Source organism: Marmota monax, unplaced genomic scaffold, assembly GCF_021218885.2.
Source record: "Marmota monax isolate L192 unplaced genomic scaffold, Marmota_monax_Labrador192_F-V1.1 WCK01_AAM20220418_F8-fsc00086, whole genome shotgun sequence".
Taxonomy (NCBI): Eukaryota; Metazoa; Chordata; class Mammalia; order Rodentia; family Sciuridae; genus Marmota; species Marmota monax.
The window spans coordinates 492129-514496 of NW_026693086.1; the positions used below are offsets into that span (position 1 = coordinate 492129).

At 36.8% G+C, this 22368-nt stretch overlaps 2 protein-coding genes across 5 annotated transcripts in view; one reads left to right on the plus strand and one right to left on the minus strand.

Moving 5' to 3' along the window:
• Positions 1–22368, plus strand: part of Mettl9 (methyltransferase 9, His-X-His N1(pi)-histidine) — a 40345-nt gene that overhangs the window by 15675 nt on the left and 2302 nt on the right. For 3 of the 4 annotated variants that reach the window (XM_046454502.1, XM_046454501.2, XM_046454500.2), the window contains exons 3-4: positions 2068–2277; positions 5815–5999. In XM_046454502.1, coding sequence (XP_046310458.1) covers positions 2068–2277; positions 5815–5999 — 395 coding nt within the window. Of the gene's footprint in view, positions 1–2067; positions 2278–5814; positions 6000–6319; positions 7886–22368 lie in introns of those variants that run through there. The other variant, XM_046454503.2, reaches the window with a different exon arrangement.
• Igsf6 (immunoglobulin superfamily member 6) lies at positions 11987–22122 on the minus strand. Its single transcript, XM_046454504.2, has 6 exons — positions 22004–22122; positions 18477–18836; positions 15605–15711; positions 14869–14919; positions 14456–14536; positions 11987–13022 (listed from the first exon to the last, which is right to left on the minus strand). Exons 1-6 carry the CDS (start codon positions 22068–22070, stop codon positions 12966–12968), a joined length of 723 nt encoding a protein of 240 aa, XP_046310460.1. The 5' UTR covers positions 22071–22122; the 3' UTR covers positions 11987–12965.

Genomic DNA, 22368 nt, shown 5'->3' on the forward strand with positions numbered 1-22368 from the left:
TTAGAGAGCCACATCTCTTTCATGGTGTTTACCAGAAAACTTGTACCAGACTAAGTGTCTTGATATTTTAGATGGGACAATTTTTTTATTATGTTAGACTTCCCCACACATTGTAGGGAGTGTAACTTTTCTGGCCTTGCTTACTAAAGGACATTAATACCTCCAAGTCACTGCAACTGAAACTCCCCCACTGCCCCTAATAGGCAAAGTTGGTCCTGGTAAATAACATTGGGCTGGATGGACTTGACTTTTAATCTTTTAAAGCCATATTGCTGATCTTTGGAAATAGAACAGTGCTTCCCCTCTCTCTCTAGTGCCCTTAAATGTAGATAAGTCAGTAAGTCAGATGACTTTATCAACTCTGACCTCAGATGACCTCCAGTTCTAGAATTTGATGGGTATCCTGACAGTATTTCTCATATCCCAAGAAGATGGCCTGGAAAGCATGTTGTTTTATAGCTGGGAAAGTTTATGCAAAATAACTATTTTGTGCAGTTACTTTGGTCCTGTGCCATCAGCATCAAGATTTAAAATCTGCCTCCTGAAGTCATGCTGCTTGTAGCCTCTTCCTTTTTTGACTCCGGGGCCTGCGTGAAGTTCCTGCAGCTATTTCAGCAGGTTCAGTCCCTTTTCTCAGCTATGCATGTATTTCCACTAGAAGATAAGAACAGTAGAGGATTAAAAACAGCTTGTCTTTTTTTTGAGATATCCTTCTCTGGTAAGTGGTTGTAATTTATAACATCATGGTTGGTTGTCTCTGGGGTCTTTCCTCCCCACTCCCCAGACTTTGAGCATTTCTCTGGGCCAGATTTACTGTAAATGTATTATTAAATTTGGTGGCCTTAAATTAGCTCTTATTAAATTATTAAATTTAACTCTTCTGAGGCCTTAATAGGAAAAAAGGAGGGGGAATTTGTTACATGAACTCCCTCCCCATTTTTTTTTTTTTTTTTTTGAAACTGGTCTTGGCTCAAGTAAGCTGTTGCATGCGCTTTTTCAGTCACTATGTAGCAAACATATTTTTGTGTTCTGATTGGAGAAAGTGGCAGTAGGGATTTCCTTGCTGTGTCCTAGACCAGTGAGTTTCAGTATGCTTTCCAGGGTGTGAGGAAGAAGTGCCTCAGGAGTTACTTCAGGTTGCAAAGAAAATCCCAGAAGTGGGCTGATGGCAGCTCCAGGGCTCTCAACCTCTTGCCAGCAGCATCAGCAACAGCTCTCTTGCCATTTTATACTGTATATTAGTGCCACTTCATTTAAAGAAAAGGTTCTTCTGCTTAAAGGAAGTTGGATAATTCCTTCCCCAGACAAAGTAGGATTTGAGAGCTAGAGGTCAGGTTCTAAATATGGAGTTCGTTGTATTTCCCAAAGTGGTGCTTCCAGGAGACTTGGCTGCTTTTCCATGGGTTCTCTTTGATCTCCATTCTCATTCCTCTCAGGTTCTTTTTTTCAAAGGCACTATTACTATTGGGAATGTGTTTTAGGACCTTTGGAAATAACAGGACCAAGCCAACTGTAAAACATAAACCTAAACAAATACGAATCTACTTCTTTAATGCAGATTAACGGATGTCACAAAGACCATTCTTTTCCTATTTTTTTTTTTAAGGTTCTTTTAAAACTATTGTACAAAAGCTAATTTTTCCCCTTCACCCACTGTTTAGTTCCATCTTCCAACTGGCCTTTTTTCCTACTTGATTTCTCTGCATAGTGTTGGGGATGATTCTGTTAGCCCGTCATCTTTTTAACTGATAAACATGTTCTGTTACTCCTTCTGCCTTTCCTTCCTGTTTTGACTTAAATTCTTCACATTCATCTTTCAATTTCTTATTCATTCCTTCATCTATTCCCTTCCTCCCTTTTCCTTTTCCCATGCCTTTGAGTGTATTATTTACAACTCTAAAGACAAATGCTATCTGTATTTATTTTCTTTTTAATCTTATAAGTCATATAAAAGATATTTTAATCATAAAACTTTTATAAATTCAAAGGGTTGTCACTACATTCACTTTTTCATGTATATTGGGTTTAATTTGCATAGACTCTTCCATTTTTGTCCTTTTTTTTCAGGTTGCTAGGAAGAGGTTCAATGTTTGTATTCTCACCAGATCAGTTTCAGAGACTGCTTAAAATTAATCCAGACTGGAAAACCCACAGACTTCTTGATTTAGGTGCTGGAGATGGAGAAGTCACAAAAATCATGAGCCCTCATTTTGAAGAAATCTATGCCACTGAACTCTCTGAAACTATGATATGGCAACTTCAGAAGAAGAAATACAGGTACTATTTCTAGACATGGTTTGGGACATACTTCTTGGTTTCAGATGTATTTCTTCTTGAAAGTATGTTATTTAAGGGGTAAGGATCAGAAATCATTTTCCATGATTAGGAACTAAAATATAATATATTTCCATATACAATTAAATGGAAATTTAGAGAGGAAATAATCTTTCCATAGCAGTATTTTTCTGGAGCAGAGGAAGGAAAAGGACTAATGAGAAAGCTTGGAAAAGGCACGTTAGATGTAGAGACTTGTTCCCTAATCAGAATCTCATAATCACAAATATTTTGTATGTTTAATATTAAGTACATTTGAATTGTTGCACAAACATCACCATCATCCATCCCCAGAACTTTCTCATCTTCCCCAAATGAAATTCTGTGCCCATCAATCAGTAACTCCCTTTTCTTCCCTTCTTTCAGCCCCTGACAACTACCATTCTACTTTGTCTCTGAATGTGACTATTCTAGGTACCTCATATAAGAAGAATCATATTTTTGTCTTTTGTGCCTGACTTTTTTCACCTAACATAATGTCTTCATGGTTCATCTGTGTTGTAGCATGTATCTAAATTTCTCTTGGTACTAAATAATATTCCATTGTATGCACATATCATACTTTCTTTAGCCATTCATCTGTCAGTGGACTTTTGGGTTGCTTCTACCATTTGGCATTGTGAGTAATGCATGAAAATGTGTGAACATATCAATTAAAGTCTCTGCTTTCACTTATTTTGGATATATACCTGAAAGTGGAATTGATGGGTCAAATGGTGAGCCTATGTTTAATATTTTGTAAAATTTGCCATATGTTTTCCATAGCAGCTATACCATTTTTGTATTCTCATCAACAGTGTTCAAGGGTTCCAGTTTATTAACATCCTTGACAATTATTGCTATTTTCTATTTTGTTTTTTAATAACAGCCATCAGTAATGATGCATAGGAAGTGTCAAATCTTAGTTTTAAGAGACTTAGGAAGAAGCGCAATCTTTATTCAGTATGGATTCTTTTTGTTAGGAGATTTCTGTGTATTGGCTGGGTATAGAATGGAGGAGCTGGAGCTGGACATGGCCTCCTCTATGGTATTTTGGAAGCCTGGCTTAGCCTTGGAGAGAAAAAAGAAAAATGTGTAATCACTTACTTTGCTATTTCCACGTTTCTACTTTTTACAGACTAACACTAGACATGGAGCATCAGTGTACCTTTTGGAGCAGGACTGGACTGAACATTTGCAAAACATAGAACTCCTTAGCCCAGGGAATGGGAAGACTAAGTAGGAGGCAATGGAAGGGAAGATTATACTAAACAGATACTTAGTGTGATTCTCTATGGAAGGAAGGAATAAATATAATAATGTCTGGTATAACTGGGTATAGACCTGTAATCCCAGCAACTCAGGAGTCTGAGGCAGGAGGATTGCCAGGTCAAGTCTAACCTCAGCAACTTATCAAGACCTTGTCTCAAAATAAAAAATTAAAAGGGCAGGGGATGTAACTCAGTGGTAAAGTGCCCCTGGTTTCAATTCCTGGTACCCAAAACTAAACAAACACACACCCAAATAAGGATAAATTTGAGCTAGTGTAGGTATAGGTTTAACCATCTCAGCATTCAAACTTTAATTTTCTGTTAAGAGAATATATTTCTGTCTTTCATATGGAAACTACCTATCTACAACTAATTCTGGGATGGATTTAGTGAAATTATTCTAGATTACAACATGCTGATGGTATTTGGCTTCTGATTCATTATACATGTGAGTTTCTTTTTAAATAAAGTATATAATTTATCTTTTTAATTGCTCATTTCAGTATTTAAAATCAGAACTGTTGGAAATTTTATCCTAAAACTATAATCTTTACAGTAATATTTTGAAATTATTCTTTAATGCCATAAATCAAGTTTATAAAATCATTATTGCAGTTAATCTCAGTAAAACAAAATGATTTTGAAGCCCTAGTGCTCTATTTATTTCAATCAATATTTAGTTCAATTAAACACCTGTACAATAGGCTGGGTACAATGGTGCATGCCTATAATCCCAGTGGCTCGGGAGGCTGAGGCAGGAGTTCAAAGCCAGCCTCAATAACAGTGAGGCACTAAGCAACTCAGTGAGATCCTGAGGGCTGGAGATGTAGCTCAGTGATTGAGTGCCCCTGAGTTCAATCCCTGGTACCCCCTGCCCCCCCCCCCCCAAAAAAAAAGACCCAAACCTAAAAAAATCCAAAAAACCACCACCAACAACACTTGTATAACAAAGGAATATGACTGGTTACTTTTAAGTTAGACCTGTTTAGAGGTAACTCTGTTTTATAAAAATATAGATTGAAAAAAGATATAACTGAGTGACTTATGTTCCTTTTGTTCTATTCAGAAATGCTATAAAATATCATTGTTAGTAATGTTTCTAAAATAACCCTCATTATACTTTTAGAATTTTCTAAGATACCTCCTTGTTCAGCATTATTAAAGACTTGTTTTCCACAGATCTTTTTATCTGTTTCCTTTTTCACCTATTTCTATTTCAACATGTTTTACTTGCCATATTCTGACTGGTGTAAGCAGGCAGGAGTAAGTAGTTTATAGAATTGACTCAGTGATTTGGTTAGCAAAGACTCTGTCTCTTTTTTTCTCATAGCTTTATTGAGGTAAAATTGAAGGACAATAAAATGCACATATTTGAAGTATTATGAAATTTGATCGGTTTTTGACATGTATGTAATCAATACAATCAATATAAAAAGCATCTCCATTACTTTTTTTTTTTTAATTTGAAATCATGCAGACTGTGTTTCCTGCATGATTTATTACATTAGAAATCAGTCACCTTAAGATATTTAGAACTTCACCCCCCAGGTTATCAAAGACTTGATATAAAAGCTTCCCCTTTCTGTAGATAAACATTGTAAAAGACTAAAAATGGTGTGTGTGGGGGAGGTGGGGGGGGTGGGGGGGTAGGTGAGATTTTCCAACCATGTTGTTCACTTATAGTTTTATGAGGATGTCCTGTGCTTTATGTTTTTCTGAGTAGTTATTTAGACATGAAGATTCTAGAGTATGAAATTGTCTCTTGGCAATGGATATGATGAAAAGATTTTAGGTTACTATTTTATACTACTCCATTCTTAGTATAGGAAGGACCCTTGGAATAGAAAATAGGAGTATATATATTTTTTTATGATTCACTGCTAGTGAATGTTAAAAAGTAAGATTCATTCTTTTGTTCTTTCATTGGAGAAGAGAAGTAATTTTTATTACTTTGTCTTCATTCTTATTAAACATATTAGTTCTTATAAAGGAAGTTCTGTGTGTTTTTAGTATTTGTTAATAAGAGAAATGGTAAATTTAAAGAAACATGGTTGCTGTTTGTCTCTTGTCTGGCCTTTGTATTTTTGCAAATATAAATTATAAGTGAATATTTTGAGTTTACTTTGATTTGGAAGACAAAATTAGAGCCTTTGTTGGCATCTTAAATTATTTTTAAAAGACGTCTTCAAAGCAAGAAATATTAGTCAAGTTCTTTCTGATGTTTTTCTAGAGTGCTTGGAATCAATGAATGGCAGAACACGGGGTTTCAGTATGATGTCATCAGCTGCTTGAATTTGCTGGACCGCTGTGATCAGCCTCTGACTTTGTTAAAAGATATCAGAAGTGTCTTGGAGCCAACTAGAGGCAGAGTCATTCTTGCCCTTGTCCTTCCTTTTCATCCCTATGTGGAAAATGGTAAGTACGGTCAGACCAAATCTTACCCAGAGTTGGTCACAATTAAACAGTGTCTAATGTTTCTTAAAATAGGCTGGAGTTTAAAGTAAAACTGTTATCTCATTTAAAATATCACCTTGGCGGGGCTGGGGTTGTGGCTCAGAGGCAAAGCTCTTGCCTAGCATGCGTGAGGCACTGGGTTCGATCCTCAGCACCACATTAAAAACTAAATAAAGGTATTGTGTCCACTTACAACTAAATATTAAATGTTTAAAAAAAATCACCTTGGTTAATGTTCATCTTAATGTTGATTTTTATAGAACTCTTGTACTCTCTTGCAGTGAAAATAATTAATACTCAGCTGGACCTGCCTACTTGAAGTTGAAAGCCTAAAATGTGTTTGTATCCTCTGGTTTTAAATGGAGCTTCAACCATTTATTTATTGGTCAATAAATGATGCGTTTTCATCTGCTCATCTGTACTTGCTGAATGCCATGCCTGTTTTGTTTTGCATTTTTCATTTCTTGTCCCAGACTAAAAAAAAAAAGATAGTAGTTATTACCTGTTTTTCTCTTTTGAGAATAAATATATAATTTCTTTGAGTAACATTTGATTTTATTTCATGATTTTGCTCTTCAGCAATATTAAATGAAGATTATTTTAGAAGAAATGGGCTTGTTTCATATCACTGCAGATTTATTATGATTTCTGGCATTTAATGTGACCTAATGTCACATGAATTCATAGTTTTAGCTTAATGTGTTTTGCATTTCAGATCATCTTGGAAATTTTGGCTTTAAGTCTCTCTTTTATATTTTTATAAGTTAAAATACATAATATAAAAATTATTTGTTGTATAAATCATACATGTTAATTCTTAAAAATCTTTAGTTCTGTTTTGTGGTCTAGTTTAGCCATTCTTAAAAAACTCTTTAACAGCTGGCAGACATTTTAAGAAATCCATTACTACTTTGCAGGTGTCATAGTTATTAGATATCATGAAGTCTTTTTTTTTAAAATATTTACTTTTCGGTTGTAGTTGGGCACAGTACCTTTATTTTGTTTATTTGTTTTTATGTGGTGTTTAAGATCGAACCCAGGACCTCTCATGTGGTAGGTGAGCACTCTACCACTGAGCCACAACCCCAGGCCCATGAAGTCTTTATCTTAAGGAACGGTGCTTACATTTCTTACAACCATGAGTGCTATATGGGTTTATGTTACTATTTACATGTGCCTTAATTTTTTCTTGTCCTTATTTTTGTTTCCTAAGTGCCTTAGCCTTTCAGATTGAATGCTTAACTACCTTGTGGTTTTAGATTTGTGTTGATGGTGGGGAAAAATGGGAACTCTTTAGACATGGGAGGGAAGGAAGAAAGTTAGAACAGATACCTTCTCTTATCTTGCTTCATCATTTTTACATTCCTATTAGTCTTGGTAAAGCAAAAACTGCTTGAATCGTGAGTGCCTATTTATCATGTATATGTTATACAGTGAATAAAATCTAGTAAATGTCCTCCTTGGGAATTCAGCAACCTGACTTTGTTTCAGTGCTGCTCCCTGTGTAATTAAACCTAGGCTCCATCTCTCTGCATTGGTCTCACTAGTCATCAGGTTGTAAGGTTCTGGTTTCCTGTGTCCTGTTGGGCAACCACTTGACAGAACTTTAATGCTACTTCCTGACATAGCAGGAGGTGGAAAAGCAGGAGGAAGAAACATTAGTGTAACCACAAATCTTATTTCCATGTGTTTCTGACACTGAAAATCAAGAGGAAGTCAAACTGGACAAGACGGCAGTCTCCACTAAGGATTGAAACAAGCTCCTTGATGGTGGATGTTTGGAGCTGCCTGTGGAGTCTAAGGAGTCCAGCATGTGACACATTGCAAACTCCAGACAAGAAACCTTGTTGCTATGGGTGACCTTTAGTGACCTATAAATTTTGCAGACTGCTCTGTAGCACTCTATTATTGCTTCCTTTCTCCACATCACTAATTAGATCCTGATGAGTTCTATGTGAAACTGAGGTCTGGGAGGTGCAAAGTGATCATGCGTGTGAGTTCATGAATACTGGCCTATATTAAAGCTGAGTGTGTTTTGCCTGCCTACTTGACTTAATTTCTTTAAAAAAAATTTTTACTGGTGCATTATAATTACACATAGTGGGATTCATTATGTCGCATTTGTACATGCACATGACATAATTTGATCAATTTCATTTCCCAGTATTTATTTTTTAACAAAAGCAATTGAAGGTGAAATGATGACTTGTGTAATTGTTTGGGCAAATGTCTTGAAGTTGAACCGCATGGATTTTATTGTGAAGATTAACTTGAAAAAAGAAAATGCAACAATGTATCATCCCGATTTCAGTTTCTTTGGTTTACTGACCCAGTCTTGGTTAGGGGTTGTTAAATCTAGTTGGTTAAGTACCCCAAAGAATTGGTTAACTACCCAAAATAAAAAGGAAAAATACTTGATTAACACAAGATTTATATTATAAAAATGAAAATTTAATGACATGATTTTTTAAAGTTGTAATTTTTATACAAAATGATTCATAGTAAAAATAGTTCAAATAGCTTATAAGAGACTATACAGTGCAAAGTTTCTCATCCATCCCAGTTCCACAGTCTTTTCAGGTTATATTAAATATTCTTCAGAAGTTAAGTCTATGCACAAGCTGAAGCAGCCCATTATAAGTACTTTAGTTGCCTTTTCCACTTAAACGTATGTTGGGAATTTTTCCATATCAGCACATAGGCATCTTCATCATTTTCTGGATGTAAGCTGTGGTGTGCTGGAGCTGGCTCAGACTGGCTCATGGCACCTAATTATTACATTGGTAGGGATTTAGCAAACTGGTTGTTAAATATGGCCGGTATTACATTTGATATCAATGGGAATGTTTACACCATGGAGTTTGGCAAATACCACAAATACCCTCTCCCCTCTATAAGCTGGTTGTTGAACATTTACCAACCACCATTAAATGTATGGAGAGAAGGTTACACTTTTATAGTGGTGGTTTGCTTTCTAATGTTAAAAAAAAGGTAGAAACTTTTGTTTGTGACTTTAATGAAAATATTTCAATTTGAAATATTTTTCACTTGAGATCACTGTTTCATTTGAGATACATTTTTAAAATTCCCGTTTTACAAAGAGCCTAAAAAATTAGGAATTCATACTGAATTTTGCCATCTGAGTTTTTAATATACGGAGATGGTCATATTTTTTTCTTCCTTTGACTCATTAAATCAATACTTCTCTTTTAATATATAGCCATTATATTATTTTTGGACTTGGATCATCTTTTAATGCACTACTAGATTCTATTTACAAAAATTCTAAAAATATATAATCATTAATATTGTTGATAAATGATAGTCTGTGCTTAATCTTTATTTTTCTGGAGGGTGTTACCTTTGTTTGGGTGTCAGTGTTCTGTTGAATTTTTAAAAAATAATTGGGAATGGTTTTTTTTTTTTTGGGGGGGAATGTTTTGTTGTTTATTCATTCTTTGAAAGTTTGGTGGGATTCTCCTATGAAACATTTTAGGCCTATGCTTTTGGAGAGGTGTGGCTCTTTGGCAACCTTTTCATTCTCTCCCAGGGTCATTGGTCTGGTTAAATTAGACATGTTTAGTCTCAAGGCTCTCATCAGTCTAAATAGAAATAAACAGGACTTTAGCAGTCTGTTTCATGGAAGAGCATGGAATTTTAGAGATGACCCCTGTTTGAATTTGAAATGTGAGTTTCTGGGTCTCTCAGTTATCTCAGAGCTTCATCTGCAAAAAAGGGGGTTAATACCTACCTTGAGGTTTATTGTGAGGATAAAATAATGTATTGAACAGTGCCAGATCATGTCTGTCTTGCTTTTGGTATTTGATAAATATTAGGATTATTACATTCTATCCTGTTCTATTCCTTTTTTAAAAAAATTGTGGCTATATTGATTATACTTGTTCACTGTTCTTCAGATTGAAATATTTGTCAAGGTCTGCCTAAAACTCTTAACTCAGAAATCAGAATTTGAAATCTTCATTCTGCATTTTAACTGTCTGAAAGTGCATTCTCCATTGTTTTATGTGACTTGACACCTTAGAGACATAGCTTCTCTCGTCTTATATAGTATGAAAAGGAAATCACTTATTTTGAAAGTCCCATTAATATATTTTGGTATGTGGTTTTGGGGAGCTCTTGCCTAGAAAGTAGGGTTTGTAGGTACTAGAACATCTGTTGGTCCATTTTCTTCTTACTCCCCCCCACCCCAATAGAATTAGGAGGTGAGAGCCTTTGGCAGTTAACTAGGATTAGATGGGTCACAAGGTCAGGACCTTCATACATGTGATTAGTGTCCTTATTAGAGGTCTGAGAGATCTTGCTTCTCTGCTCTCTGCCAGTGTGAAGATATAACAAGTGAGCAGTCTGCATCTTGGAAGATGGTCCTTATCAGAATCCAGCCGGGTAGCACCCTGATGTTAGATTTCCAGTCCTCCAGAACTGCAAGAAGTTGTTTATAAGCCCCCCAGTCTGTGGCAGCTTGTTTTAGCAACCCAAACTAAGATAGGTTGGTTCAATTTTATTTTCTTTTCACTGTTGTGGGAAACTCAAATCTTAAGGGAAAGCTACAGTTTTATCCCTTCCAGTGATAATTCTGGATATTCAGATAGCAAAAAAAAAAAAAAAAATTAACATTTTAGAGATTCAGTGAATACAGTCTTTATGGAGGGGGTTAGAGTCAATGACTAGAAAGTGAAGTATGCTACACTTCTCATGGAAATTCTAAAAGATTAAATAAAAATAGAACCATTGTTCAGTTGTATTCATATGAAGGCATTTGAGGACCTACTAAGTACCAGGCAATGAAAAGACAAATATAAATGGGAAGTATGCTTTTAGTCTTGAAACCCAGAAGATAGATGTAACAGGCAATGGCAGGGTAATGTGAAGAGAAATACGACAAAATACTGGGTGTTTCAAGAAGGAAAGATCCTTTAACTGTTGATCTGGGGAAGGTTTTGTGCTAGAAGTGGCATTGTGCTGTTTTTCTGTCTTTTGTTTCTGCGGTGCTGAGGATTGTATCCAGGGCCTTGTGTGCACTAGTAAGCTGTGTTTGAAGTCTTGGAAGCATTTTACCAGACAGAGGGGAACAGCGTATGCAAAGTATGAAGGCGCGGATACAGTGCGGGTAGGCATAGCGCGGGTTCATTGTAATCCAAGGATAGCATGCAGAGTACGCTTTGTCTAAAAGTGTAGCACTCAATAAATTTGGTTGGCTACATGGATGCATGAAAGCACGAATGGTATACACGCACCAGGCACTCTTCTATATGAGCTGGGGAACAGAACTCCTTTCTTTGGGAAAGTGATCTTTGAAACACAGTCCTTGCTTACATTGGAAAATGTATACTCAGAAGTTAATACTAGTTTATCTTAGGGATTTTTGTCTCTTGGTTAGTTAACACAAGGAGCAGTGTCTTTTCAGCCCTGGAATTAAGTGCCAAAATGTAATGATTGCCAGAATGAAAAGTAAATGATCTAATTCAGCACTCCTTCAGTTCATCTAGATGGAATTAGTATTTGCCCTTTTTTTTGCCATCTGGTTCAGAAGTTCATTTATTTCACCTCAGCCAGTAGACTCAAAATGAGGGTGTGCACCTTGGCACACAGAAAATTTATTTTTGAATTATAGGAAGAAAAATTTACATCTCTATTTATGCTGCTGTTTATACCATTATTTTATTTGTTTTTGTGTATAAGATACAAACACATATATACACATGCATATGCTATACACAACTTGCACCTGTACAACATATACATGCACACATGTACACACAAGTATGCTTCATCCTCTACCTTTTTTATTTTTCTGGGCACATGTTTTCAGAAAGGTTTGATATCACTGATTTAAGCCATCAGTGTAAAATGCTTCCAAAGGAATCCTAAAGTATTTAAAAATTATATCTTGGTTATAAAAAGAATATGCTTAAATAATTTAATGCCAGTTTAAAGGAAATAACTTTAATGAAATAAACACAATACATTATAATTTATGTTTAATAACAGAAGCATGCTTACAGGTACTTTAGATTGTTTATACCTACTTAGCTTTCAAAGAAAATTTGTATCATATTTTCTTAGTGCTCTGGTAATGAAGTCCATAACATGCTTGCTGTACCAGTCCAGTGTCTGCTATTTCCCTCCTGAATTGGTCAGAAATCAGGATTGTAGAGGTCTTTGTGCCATCAGGATGTGGCCTTCCAGGGTGCTCTTCTTCGGCACAACACTGACATCTAGAGTCAGTTGTGGCTTATTTCTTCTGAGGTTTTTCTCTGTTTCGCATTCTGCTTTGAATTTTCCATATTTTGGAATTTATATTCTTATTCTATTCCCTATTCTCACTTTTTGTTGGTGGCATGATATTTATTTTGCATACCCTGGTAAGGAAATATGTACTTTTTCATTGCCCCATTAAAATATTAGAGGAAATAATTTTTGCTCCAAGGTACTTTTCAAAATGAATTCTTCTAACTCAAATTTCAGCATATTTCTCCTTCTCTTTATGCCTTCCCGCTGATGCTAATTATTCCATCATTTCTACCACCCACAAAGACATTTCTTCCACTCAGGATTGAGTCATGTGGTTGACTTCAAATCTTCAGGGTAATCGCCATCACACACTTATTAACATGTTAAATGAAACAGATGTAGGGTACATGTCAGAAAATTTTTTGAAGCTGCATGCCTGTAATCTATTTGGTTGCTTAGAATTTTATTGGCAAATTAGGAAAGAAATTTTCAATTGTATTTTGTTGGGTTTTAATTACTATTAGTTGTAGCTTCCTTATGCCTTGGCCGCCTTTTTTGCAGCCAGTTGTCTTTTCCTTTTACCTTTATTTATTTTTTTTTTAATGATCTGATTGGTGCATTTCCATAGCTTCTGGAGTTGGATTTTCAGTGAATTAATTGAAAATCAAAATGTATCTATGGTCTTTCACAGTTGGAAAGTGCTCTTCTGTTTTCATAAGTATTGTCTTTCTCCTACAATAGAAAATAATGAATCGTGTTTAAGGTTATGTAACCAATGATGCCATCCTCCACACCACATATAAGCTGCTCTGCCACCTTGCATTCTGGGTCCTAATTATCCTTCCAGTAGGATGTTGGGACTGAAAAATAATTTTCTTGTCTAGATATCATTGGCAAAGCCCTGGGTGGGAACTTTACAGTTCTTACTTCTAGGCCTTCCTTCAGGCCACTTACTTTTGCCTCTTTGTTGAAGAAAATTCCTCAGCCTCGGTAAGAAAAAAGTATGAATGAACAGGCATTTGTAATTATTTCGAGTGCTGTCCTAAGTAACTGAACCATTGTCTTTATGTATTTGTACATACACTGAAGGATGAAATGACTACTTGGACAACATTCTCTCTCTCTTTTTTTTATATACTTTTTTAGAACTTTATTTATTTAGTTATTTATTTATTTATTATGTGGTGCTGAGGATTGAACCAAGTCCTCACCTGTGCTAGGCAAGCACTCTGCCACTGAGCTACAGCCCCAGTCCCACAACATTCTCTTGAGTTAAAATTCTTTTTAAAATAAAAAGGGTTAAAATAACCACACCTTATAATCACTTTGCTGTTGGCATTTGGTCTCAGATGCAGTTAAGAGGAAAACATTGTCAGTTGTATTTAATTTCATTATCTGTATACATTTTAAGTCTGAGAATCTGACTATGTATCATGGAAACAGAGTTCCTGTTGTGCTGTTGGAAAATCCTGTTTATGTAGGACTTTCATCAGAATGTATTATAGATAATACAGATGCACTCTTCCTATCATTCCAACCCCAAAGACTGAAGAAATACTCATTTTTATATCATTAGCTCTATCTTTTCTAATGTGAAGTTTTTGTTTTATCAGTAATAAGTAATTTAAAAAATAATTTGATCTAGGCACCATGGCATATGCCTGTAATCCTGGTGACTTGAAAGGCTGAGGCAGGAGGATCACACATTTGAGACCAACCTGGGCAACTTAGTGAGGCCCTGAGTAGTTTAGTGAGACCCTATTGCAAAATAATAAATTAAAAGGGATGAGGATGTAGCTCAGTGGTAGAGTGCCCCTGGGTTTATCCCCAGTACTGGGGCGGTTGCGGGGGGCATAAATCAAGAGCAAAAAAACCAATCATTTTTTTAATCTACAAAAGCATCCTTAACATTATTTGTGTCCAGTGTGTTTCTGAGTGTTCAGTGTCACTTAAGATACCAGCCTGGGGCTATTTAATATTGTATCAAATGTCCTTTGTTATGTATTTATCAAAACAGGTTCTGTGTAAAAATGCATTTTATGTGAAGGTCTTTTTTCAGACTCTTATAAAGGAAAATATGTATTGACAGCTTGTTGGCAGCTTAGTTTTTTTCTGTGAAGCATGCTTTATGCCTGTATTGCATCTTTTTGGCATTTTATACTTACAAGTTGTGGGCCTGTTTCTGCGTATCTTTTGTGGTATAGTTCTTGAGCAATTTCCTGAAAAATACGCCGAGCACTTTTCTTCTGTAAATACAAATGAGAAAAAGATCTCTCTTTCAGGAGCATAAGTGATGATTTGTGCACATCATCAGAGCTTTTTCTTTATTTACTGTCACCAGTCTCAGAAACTACATACCAACACATCTGCACTACAGCTAACTCTTTAGTATTTTGAGTCTATTCAAAGGGTGGAGAGCTGTCAAGTTGAAATCACAGCTAAGCACTTGAGATTATCATGAAGGTTCTCAACAGTTAGGAAACATTAGTATCTGGTTGAAACACATACTCTCTGTGTTTCTTAAACTATTTTGGATTTGAAATACTTACAACTAGCTACAATTTAAAAAATATTTTACCTTTTGTGAATCTTCTTTTGTTTCTCTGTTTCTTAGAATATTAGATTTTGACTGTCAAGAAGAAAAGGAAAGTCTGTAAATATTTTATGCACTTACAGTAATTGTGACAGATGTGTTATATCATAATAGGATTAAACTAACAATATTTAAATGATATACAATAAGTATTAATAGTTTTCATATCATTTCTGAGATATTTTTATTTCATTAGTAAACTAAATAACTCAAACTAATGTTTATCGTGGAATTTGTAGTACTTCTAACATAAGACATAAGGATCCGCTCTTAAGACATATGTAAAGTCAAGTTATATTCTTTTTAAATAAGTTTAGGCCATTTTGAATAGTTGAAGGCAGCTTCTACTCTCTTCATTAATCTCTTCTGCTCTTAAAAATTATTCTTAGGGCTTTCATAGATGACAGTAACACTCCACCACCTGCTACCGCTTCCCCACACCTCACTTCTGTAGAAGAAAGCTAGCATAGAAGATGGCTTCTTAATCCCACATTACTGAATTTAAAGAGAAAACACTATAAATCATGTATTCTTGTTAATTTCAGTAATGGAAATCTATGCCTCCTGTGGCCCTCCTCTGCATGCAATGATCCCTGCAGAAGTAGAGGGAGATGTTCATTAGGTGAGCTGTTTCTGAGGCAATGATTATGGAGAGATGGAGATAATTTTCCGTTTAATATTTAAGGCTTTGGGGACATGAGTGCGAGAACATTTGACTTACCTTGGAGAGGACTGTGAAGGCCACACATACTCCAGTAATGTAGATGGAGAGCAGCACTAAAAGCACTGTCAAGAGACTCTGCAGTTCCTTGCTGAGAAGCTTACTTTCTTAATTGTGGAAACAGAAAGAAACAGTCACTGTGGAGGCATATTCTTGCACATGTATGTATGTGTAAAGTATCATTGAAGCTACAAGTTACAGGTGAAATATGGACTCATTCTGTTTGCCTGTTCATGTAAGCTTCTTTGGGGGTAGTCTTTTGATTTAGAAGATATTAAAGTATATGATAGTTAAATCCATTTCATCAGTTCTTTAAATGTTTTATACTAAAAATGATACTTGCTAAAGATAAAAAATATTTAAAAATTTAAAAATTTGATTAACCATCTGGTACAGTGCATTACTTAAACTTTTGAAACTAGTGTGTTCAAGGGCATTTAAGTTTTCTTTTGTTAGAAATAGTGTACAAATGTCATTGAGTCTGCTTATGAAGTTAAAATATTTTCACATCATTTGTGAGTGATGTCATGTATAATCTTGGAACTATTATAGTGAATGGTGGTGTCTATTAAAAACCCAAGCTGGGTATGGTGGTGCATGCTTATAATCCCAGTGACTTGGAAGGCTGAGGCAGGAGGATTGCAAATTTGAGGCCAGCCTCAGCCACTTAGCAAGACCCTGTCTCAAGAAAGGGTTGGGATGGATGGAGTCAAGAAGATAATGCTAGGTGAAAACTAGCATCCCCATCCCCCAAAACCAAATACTGACTGTTTTCTTTGATATAAGGAGGCCGATTCATAGTGAGATAGGGAGAGGGAGCCTGGGAGGAATAGACGAACTCTAGATAGGGCAGAGGGGTGGGAGGGGAAGTCAGGGGGCATGGGGTAAGAAATGATGGTGGAATGTGATGATCATTATCATCCAAAGTACATGTGTGAAGACATGAATTGCCGTGAATATACTTTGTATATAACCAGAGATATGAAAAATAGTGCTCTATATGTGTAATAAGAATTGTAATGCATTCCACTGTCATATATAAATAAAATAATAATAATAATAAAAGGGCCGGGGATGTGGGTCACTGGTTAAGTGTCCCTGTGTTCAATCCCAGTACCAAAAAAAAAAAAAAAAAAAAAAAAGCCTGTGAAGGCCCTCCATTGAGGATCATAGTATCCACTGCTTGCCTAAAAGAACTGCAGTCTATTTCTACACATGTATGAGTTTGTTGGGATGAACCCAACTACTATAATTATAAAGCACTAATAAAAAATCTTAATAAAAAAAGACAGGCATACTATTGTGACATATGTGCTTTCTGCTAAAAGTTCTACAGGTGAAATTACTGAACCCATTTTCACATTCTGAATGTCTCCATTCAGTGTTCTGTGCTCTAGGGAGAGATTAAGTAACATGCCATGTCTTTTGATTATTTAAAGTACAAAGTACAATTAGATTTATAGTTATTATCTTTTAACCTGTGCATTCCAACCAAGTATCCCCTGGATTCTTATCAGTACATACATTTTTACATGTGAAACTAACAAATTAACTCTATCTATACAACTTTAAAAAAATGTTTTGGTGCTAAATTAGCATCTCTGTAGAAAAGTGAGGCATCTTAGCAACTTTTCAATTATGTACAAATCTTTTTGTGATCTTCATCTCTAAGCCATTTTCTCTTCTAATAATTTTTTTTATAGAAGGTTAATGCAGTGAGGCATATGAGTCTCTGAAGTCATCGTGTGTTTTCATATCAGTGGCTGACATTTATTGAGTATTTACCATGTGTCAGGCAGTATTATATGCTTTATGTGTGTTAACTCATTTCTAATTTTCTTACAGGTGAGAATAAACTAAGGTTAAGTGACATTCAAGTATCAAAAGCCCATTAGAATACCCCTGGTAGTCAAAAGCAGGGATCATAATACCAGACAGTCTTAGATCCTTAGAGTCCTATTTTAAAAATAAAGAGCTGGTTGATTTTGAGATCGTGTTTGAATGGAATGATCTCAGGCTCATTACATAGGAGAGTCGTTTTTTAAGGGCAAGAGGTCCAAAAATGGCAAAGTGCTACTGCCCTTCTTTTCCTTCCCCCAGAATCATGTGAAGCTTTTCACTGAAGTTTCTCTTTTCTTTCTTTCTTTCTTTCTTTTTTTTTTTTTTAAAGAGGTGGGGTCTCACCATATTGCCTAGGCTGGCCTTGAATTCTTGAGTGCAAGCAATACTCCTGCCTCAGTGTCTCCAGTAGCTGGGACTACAGATGTGTGCCACCTTGAAATTTCATAATCTCAGTCTACTGAAGTAAATGACTTGGTGAAATTACTGACAGGAAAATCCTCACTTGAGTGAGAGATTGTCAGGGGTGTTAGCAGATCTCTAGAAGCTATTCTTTCTTGTCCAGGCAGAATGAGAAGGGTCAGTGTCTTCTATCCAAATTTGTGTTTATTCTCCATGATGCATTTATTTCCTGGGTCTAGTTTATTGACTGTTTATGCTTTTCTAGTATATTGTTCTAGGTAGAGTAATTCTAGACCAGTTCCTGAGAAAGCTGAGTTAATCACAAGGTTCCCTGTGGAATTGGTGCCTTACACCTAGTCCCTGTAGTAGACAGGAAAGAAGAACATGGTTGGTCATTCTTCATTAGTCAAGTTTGGGTATGGAGACAGAACACAGTACCCAGCATGCTACTGACTGTATCTGGGTTGGAATGAGTCTTGAATCCATACCTATGGTGACTTGTGCTCCTCACATCACTGGCTAGGGTATTAAGTTACCAATTTATCTCACAGTTGCGTGGAAGTGATGTGAAGATTTTAAAGGTCTGAGCAAAATGTGATGACACACAGAAAAAAAGCCTTCATTGACTGACCTCTTACCACCAGCATGGTCCCTTCTCCAGTTTGCTTGGCTCTCGGTGTCTCTGCTCTAGGAAATGCTATTCCACAGATGTAAATTGCACTGTCATTTGATGTCACCCTGTTGACAGTGAGAGAAACTCGGTTCTGGGCCAGGGCTTCCCCCACTGTGAATTTGTCTGTTTCACTTCTGCATCCATCCAAGCACAGGTTCTCAGGCTGCTGAGCGCCATAGCGAAACCACAGGCTCATGGGTTGCTCTGAAGGGCATCCAGTTGTGGAGAAGGTGCACTCTATGGTGACAGCCTTGTGAGTGTAGTCCACCTCTAGGTATTGTGGCTGCCTGACAGAGACAGTACAGGAACCCACAGCACCTGGGGAGGAAGCAGGCGAGTGTTTAGCGGGCTGTCCTCACTTTGCCGGTGCTCTTTCTCTGATGTTTTGGCTGGAACCCAGCTGTTCCTTTCTTTTTCTTACCTTACTCTCAGTACAAACAAGACTGTAAAAATAAGACACAGTGATCCTCATTTGTCCTAACCCCATGATTCCTGACCTGGTTGCATGCCATCTGGTTACTTGAAGACAGCCCCAGAGAGGTTCAGTGGAGCTAGCCAGGCAAGCTGAGGCACCGGCATATCTGGGGTCAGAAGTTTGGGGTCCTGTTGCGCTTGCTCCTTACAACCTCTCCTTTGATCTTGGGCAGATCACATCATCCCTTAGAACCTGTTTTCTCCCCGTACCCCTTTCCCATAAGAGCGTTGTATTCAGCGTGGTCAAGTGTTTCAAAGCTCCTCATACAAATGTTGCTGCCGCTGATTGAGTTCATGAGCGGGAGCAGGGTTTTTCTTTTTTTCTTTTTGTCTTACGGGGTTTGGGATAGTTGGCAATTCATGGCGGTTCACAATGGTTCCTTTGTGAGCCCAGTGTCCATACTAGAAGCATGATAAAAGGCAAGACGTACACCTGTGGAAACGCAGCCTTGGCCTCGCCTGCACCATCTTTGGTTACAGAGCAGAGGTCAAGTGAGTGAGTCCTACTGTGGCTAGCAGATTCGGTTTCTTCCTGGCACTTGTACACTGCACTGTAGGCCCTGTACATTTATCCTATTTGACTAACAGTATTGTGTGATAAAGAGCCACAGACTGGTTCAAATCCTGGGTCTAATGGTTCTAGCTCTGTGATCTCTGTGTCGCTTCCCTCATCATGGTGGGGATGATGTGGTTGACCTTATGCAGTTTGAGTCAAGTTCTAGTGCAATGATGTGTAAAGAGTATTTACTTGCCTAAGCTACAGTAAGTTTTCAATAAAACATAGCTCTTTCTGCTCCTGCCCCTGCCACTACCAATGTCCTCCTAGTGCCGCATGCTCATTTTAGAGATAACTATGGGCACCTGTGTACAGGGTGTTCATAGAACTGGCCTTAACTCCCTGTCCAGTGCTCTCCCCATTGTGTGATGCTGCTTGGAGTGTGGGTCCCCACCTTGGTCTTCTAACACCAGGTATATGAAGCTGGAAAGCCACTCAGGTGCTTGTAAATGGGAAGGCCTGCCCCAAGCCCTTTCTGGGGACATCAGAGCCCTTAGAAAAAACACTACTGGTTAAGTCAGATGGGGATTTATGCAAATTTTTGTCTGCTTTTTTGCCGGGTTGTGTTTCCAACTCGTCTTATTGGTGTGAGTATATCTTATAAATGAAATTAAAAAGTAATTCAGGTGTCTGATGTTTAAGTTTCAGACAGGGGCTCTTTTTCCACTTAACTTTTTTCTTCTGCGTCCCCCACCCAAACAGAAGAGGAATTAAAATTAGAATCATGGTATTTGTGATGAGAATCTGTTCTTAACTATGTTTTAATTTTAGAATTTGTACAGTTTGAGATGAGCTGGGAGCTTTGTAGTGACCTGAAACACATAAACCAGATGGCAGGTTGAAGTCAATCACCTGGGGAGGATCCGGGGGCTTCCTGGGGCTTTGTGTCTGTGGAGGCTCAGTTGAGCTGGGTTTCCCGATGAGGGGCCAGTTCACTCCCAGGTCTGTTTGATTCACCCTCTGTCTCCTGTTCAGGCTCAGTCACTTTAAAAGACCAGAGGAACACTTCACTATATAGATTTATATATTGGAAATTTGAAATGGAATTGGACCTGTCAGAATGTAACTGTAAAACAGTGCCTCAATCTCAAATTGTCTGCTGGGTACAGTTTTAAAAGGGAAACTAACTTTTAACATTTTCTGTTAAGAACTGGTGTGCAGGGTAAGTAATATGAACATTTGCAACTTCGAAGGGTCCTGTCTCTCCTTAGTCTGAGGTGGGTGAAAACCAGTTGTAGAGGTTTTCTTTGAAAGGCAGAGACTCGTGAGAAAGCTGCTCTTCTCTCCCTCAGCAGTGAAGCAACATGTTAGCAAAAAGAGAAGTTTGGGTAACGGCGCACCACAGCCCCTTCCCGTAAAACGTTTCTTTCACAAGTTCCAGTGTTCCATAGGGTGGTGGTTGTTTTTTAATCAGAATATCTACTGAAAATGTTGAAAAGTTTATTTCAGTGGAGGAAATTTAAAAATCATCTTACTATTTAAAAAAAAAACAAGTTGGAAAATATGTAGAGAACTAGTTTCTGACACTTAAAAAGCTTATCATTATAGAACATTTCAGACGAGCAGAGCAGCAGTCTAGTGGAGTGGAGCCTGCCGTCCCCGCTGCAGCCTCAGCTTCCAGCCTCCCTCCCCACCCCACTCCCAATTAGGGTGGACCCCACACGTTTTGTTTGCACAGTTTTTAGACTATGTCGGGATTTTTCTTTAAAATAGTTTGTAAAAGTAATATATACTTATGGGAGAAAAACAGAATAGAAGCAAGAAGCAAGCAAGAAGTCACCTTTTGCACTCCTTTTGCTTAAAATAACCACTGTTAACCTTTTGGTGTATTTCTTTATAAATGAGAAAACTAATATCGATTTTAAGAATTTTGCCCCCTTCCCTATCCTATAATGCAAATTTTGTGGGCTAATCTGAGGTTATTAGAACTGTGATGAAAGAAACCCTTTCTTTTTCATAGAGAAAAAAATGGGTGTAGGCAGAATTTTAAAAATGGACATATTATGAAATGGCTGTTCTAAGAGTTTTGGCATTTAAAAAAAATAATAAGTACTTTAAGTTTACAGAAGTTCAGCTTTTTAGAAATACTGTTATTCCAGAGTGTTCATTCAGCAAATGCTGTTCAGTGGGTGCCATGTGCAGAGCAAATTTGCTTCTATAGGAATTAAATTGTTAATGACCAGCACATGTGATCTTAACTGCATTTTCAGTTCTTTGGTGACGTTTTCTCTAATGCAGCATAATTCAAAGGGAATTTCAAGGTTAATATGAAACTTTTCCTCAGCTATTATTTATTACCTGTTCCTCTGGAAAAAGAGGAAACTTATCACCTTAGACGTAAATTTCTATAATATTATACATTTAAAAATTATTCTGTAGAGCTTAAAAAGTAAATGCATTAGGCAAAAGAGCAATTAATTTAAATAGAATGGAGAAGGAAAAAAAAATACCTTACCGACATAAAATAGAACCAGATTGATTTCTAGACCGAGAAGAATCTTGCCTCTGTTCACAGTCTCCATTTCTTTCTGTATGCGTGCAGCTGTCGGGGGTATGTTTGAAGAGTTGGGTATTTTTTTCCTCTTTTCTTTTTTTAGAAAGGAAGAACTGAAGAGAGGAACTCTTATTTAGGAACCATAATCGGGAACTTTTTGAAATTGTGTAAAGATGATTTGTTGCAAAGTTTCACCATTTAAAGTTGAGCACATTTCTAAATGCCCACGTATACTTTTTGTGGATTGGATTGTATAAATTCTCCTCACAGGTATTAGATGTTTTGTGTGAAGTTTTGCTTTACACGTAGTGTGTGTTTCCTAAAAG

Coding starts and splice junctions, on each gene's coding strand:
- Igsf6 (XM_046454504.2), bottom strand. CDS start 22,070: ATGGAGACTGTGAACAGAGGCAAGATTCTTCTCGGTCTAGAAATCAAT. Junction 18,837..22,003: donor TCTGGTTCTATTTTATGTCG/GTAAGGTATTTT, acceptor CTTCCTCCCCAG/GTGCTGTGGGTTCCTGTACT. Junction 13,023..14,455: donor CAGAAACAGGCCCACAACTT/GTAAGTATAAAA, acceptor TTTCTATTGTAG/GAGAAAGACAATACTTATGA.